The sequence below is a fragment of the Mirounga angustirostris genome, unplaced genomic scaffold (assembly GCF_029215605.1).
Source record: "Mirounga angustirostris isolate CCGP_5_RB_7025 unplaced genomic scaffold, mMirAng1.0.hap1 SCAF_17, whole genome shotgun sequence".
Classification (NCBI taxonomy): Eukaryota; Metazoa; Chordata; class Mammalia; order Carnivora; family Phocidae; genus Mirounga; species Mirounga angustirostris.
The window spans coordinates 22,887,069-22,890,745 of NW_026991725.1; the positions used below are offsets into that span (position 1 = coordinate 22,887,069).

The 3,677-nt window shown below is 58.6% G+C and overlaps 1 protein-coding gene across 1 annotated transcript; it reads left to right on the forward strand.

Moving 5' to 3' along the window:
* The first annotated feature begins 674 nt into the window (after nucleotides 1–674).
* HOXB13 (homeobox B13) lies at nucleotides 675–2,531 on the forward strand. Its single transcript, XM_045889080.2, has 2 exons — nucleotides 675–1,348; nucleotides 2,278–2,531. The coding sequence occupies exons 1-2, from the start codon at nucleotides 745–747 to the stop codon at nucleotides 2,529–2,531; spliced, it is 858 nt and encodes a 285-aa protein (XP_045745036.1). The 5' UTR covers nucleotides 675–744.
* Nucleotides 2,532–3,677: the final 1,146 nt, after the last annotated feature.

Genomic DNA, 3,677 nt, shown 5'->3' on the forward strand with positions numbered 1-3,677 from the left:
TCCTCTGGTTCACGCGCATTCCCAGGTTCCCCCTTCAGGCGCAGGGCGGCCTCCCGGCCCCACCCCCGACTCCCCTTCTCCCCCCATGAGACGCACACTTTATTGGGAGAGCTTTTTATTCTCTCGTTAAACCTGCCAAAGCACAGGAGACAGAGAGCCAGGGAGGGAGAGGAGGAGGCGGAGGTGGGGTGGGCTCCTTGTCTTCTCTCCCTCCGCCTCCCACTTCTCCCCTCCCCTCCCCACTCAACCCCGCCCCGGGCGCGGAGCTGGGGAGCCCCAAACTGGAAAGCAGCTTTCCTCGCCCTTCTTGTTTTCAAATGCAATAAAAGAGAGGGAGAGGGAGAGAGGGAGAGTGGGAAAGAGGGCGAGGGAGGGAGGGAGAGAGGGAAAGGGAGAGAGGGAGGGAGGGAGAGAGGGAGGGAGGAAGAGAGAGGGAGGGGGGAAGGGAGGAAGGGAGGGAGGAGGGGGGAGACAGAAGCAGGGGTGAAGTATTTTCGCGATTTCTGCCCGGAGGATTTTCTGAGCGTCTGGGTCCCCCAGGCCGCAGCCAATGAGCGCGTGAGCCCCGGCACCTGCGTCCCCTGCGTCAGGCCGGGCCGGGCCGGGCCGAGCGGAGGCAGGCGCCGTGCGAGCTGCGAGCGATTTAAAACGCCTCGGGCGCCCGGGGGGCCCGGGTGGGGAGAGCGAGCGGGGTGCCCCCTGGATCGCCCACCGCCGGCACCCCATGAGCCGACCCTCGGCCCCATGGAGCCCGGCGGTTATGCCGCCTTGGACGGGGCCAAGGATCTGGAAGGCCTGCCGGGAGCCGGAGGGAGTCGGCATCTAGTCGCCCACTCCCCACCGACCAGCCACCCGGCCGTGGCGCCTACGCTGATACCCGCCGTCAGCTATGCCCCCCTGGATCTGCCAGGCTCCGCGGAGCCGCCAAAGCAGTGCCACCCTTGCCCCGGGCTGCCCCAGGGGGCGGCCCCGGCTCCGGTGCCTTACGGCTACTTTGGAGGCGGGTACTATTCCTGCCGGGTGTCCCGGAGCTCGCTGAAACCCTGTGCCCAGGCGGCCACCCTAGCTGCCTACTCCGCGGAGACTGCCACGGCCGGGGAGGAGTACCCCAGCCGCCCCACCGAGTTTGCCTTCTATCCCGGGTACCCGGGACCCTACCAGCCTATGGCCAGTTACCTGGATGTGTCGGTGGTGCAGACTCTGGGCGCCCCGGGGGAGCCTCGCCACGACTCCCTGCTGCCTGTGGACAGCTACCAGCCCTGGGCCCTCACCGGCGGCTGGAACGGCCAGATGTGTTGCCAGGGGGAACAGAACCCACCGGGTCCCTTCTGGAAGGCGGCCTTTGCAGGTAACTTGCCCCACTACTTTGGGTCCCGCTGGTGCTGACTGTGGATTGTAGGCCGGCGGGCGCTGGCATGGGAGGAAGTGAAGGGAGCCGGGGCTGGTGAGGAGGAGCTCCTGTTGGCTTATTAGGACTCTGAAGGAGAGTTCAGGCCGTTGAAGAACCAGGGTGGAGGCCCCAGAGGATCAGAAGCCTGTGGGCCACCAGGTGCCTTCGCCTCCCTAGGAGGCCTTGGGGCCAGCTTTTCATACCTCCAAGTGTTTGGTTCTTTTTGCTGCTTTTGGGGCTCATGCCGTTCATCCCTCTCAGATCCCAGGTTTAATTCTACCAAAAGGCTAAATGACTCAATTCAGTGAGTATGGGGCAGAGGGGTGGGTAGGAACACAGATACTGGATATTCTGTAAAGAACTGAAATCCTCATGTTCTCTCAGGTGAATTTTTCAGTTTCCAAAGGAAATTTTAGATTTCCTGCAGTCCGAACTTAGGGGTGTGTGTATGCGTGCGTGTTGTGTGAATGTGTGTGTGTGTGTGTATTGGGTGTGGAGGCAGAAATGTGTTCCTTTCTCTACGTAATTTGCCTGTAGAATCTACAAGAGTGGTCAAGAGTCTGAAAATACATGTGAGGGTGGATATATGTGACTGTGGGCAAAGGTCCGGCTGTGTGTGATGGGTGTGTTTGCAGACCTGCAATCGTGAGGACAGTGATAGGTGAGGGTGGCCTGCAGAAGCCTGGTCTTTCCAAGCCTAAGCGGTCATCAGAAACCAGCTGGAAGTCGAGGTGTCCCCCTGCACTTTGGGGGAGTGGAGCTCACGCGTGTCTGAAGGGTGATCTGGGTGCTCCCCGTAGGATTACTTAGCTTGTAGGGCCTGGGTCTGCGCGTGGGCTTGCGGGCAGAGGTCTGAGCGTGGCTTTCTCTCCCTCCTTCCGGCTCAGAGTCAGGCGCGCAGCACCCTCCGGACGGCTGCACCTTCCGACGTGGCCGAAAGAAGCGCATTCCTTACAGCAAGGGGCAGTTGCGTGAGCTGGAGCGCGAGTATTCAGCTAACAAGTTCATCACCAAGGACAAGAGGCGCAAGATCTCGGCAGCCACCAGCCTCTCAGAGCGCCAGATCACCATCTGGTTTCAGAACCGCCGCGTTAAGGAGAAGAAAGTCCTCGCCAAGGTCAAGACCAGCACTACTCCATGAGGGAGATCCCTGGCTAGGGAGGTGGGGGAAAAGTGGGAGTATCCTGGGGAGACCCTCGGAGCCTGCCAATGCCAGGACTCTGCTAAGGGGCTCCCAGAGGTTGCACTCTTCCCAGGCCACAGCTCCTGGGCGGTCCCTCAGGGATGGCCTGGGTACCCCCATGTGTTCTAGGGAGCCAGTGAGGCCCAGAGTTACAATCCAATCCACCAGAGTAACACACCACCCACAGGACCAGTCGCAGTCACAATCATTCATCCTGGCGGTGGCAATAATCACCATAACCAGTATGAGTTGCCATGATAATTAGTTTCATATTTTCTATCTAGAGCTCTCTGAAGAGCACTTTAGAAACCGCTTGCATGGATTGAGCTGATTATGAATAAACTTGGAGGGAGACCCAAGGCAGGGAAGCTTCCTCTGGATCCACTTCCGTTTCCAAATCCCATCCCGCATCCCAGTGACTGCAGCAGAGAGGAGAAAAGGCAGATTCATCCCTGTGACTACCGATGCTCATTTAGCATTTTTCTAAGATGACACTTGGGCAGGATGGACAACACTGGAGGGTACCTCTCCCTCCCTCCTTCCTTCCCTCCCTCCCCCCTCCCCCGGTTGTATGCCGTGGTCTCAGAAGTACTATCCTTAACTCTTAGATTTTGTCCTTGTGTGAAAATGAAACCAGGGAGCTGCCCTCCAGAGTCCTTCCTCCAGAAAAACTGAGTTTGAGAAAGCACTTGGATAATTCACCATCTCTCGTTTCCTCCCCTAAACTTTCCAAGTCTTCCTTTAACATTCCTGGTGGTTCTGTCCAGGTTATGGTTCATTGGGCATTTGGGAGCTGCATGAAATAGGTACTTGTGGCCTCGTAGACGTGCCCCTCCAGGGCACAAATAGTTACAGAACTAGAAAGTAGAATGTGATCCTACTAGCAGGCACGTCGCAAACACGCTGGAATAGCCAGGCTAGAGGGAAAACCAGAAAATGGTCCTTCACCACCCATTCCCCCTCTGCTTGCCTCCCCTTGACACCAAGAGAAGCTTGCGGGGTCTCAGGCCTGGGAGATGGAACAGGCCCTTTTGCGGGGGAAAGAACAGCGGGTGGCAGAAACCCAAAGACCCAAGTCAGGCGTCTTAGGCAACCGTGGCTGCA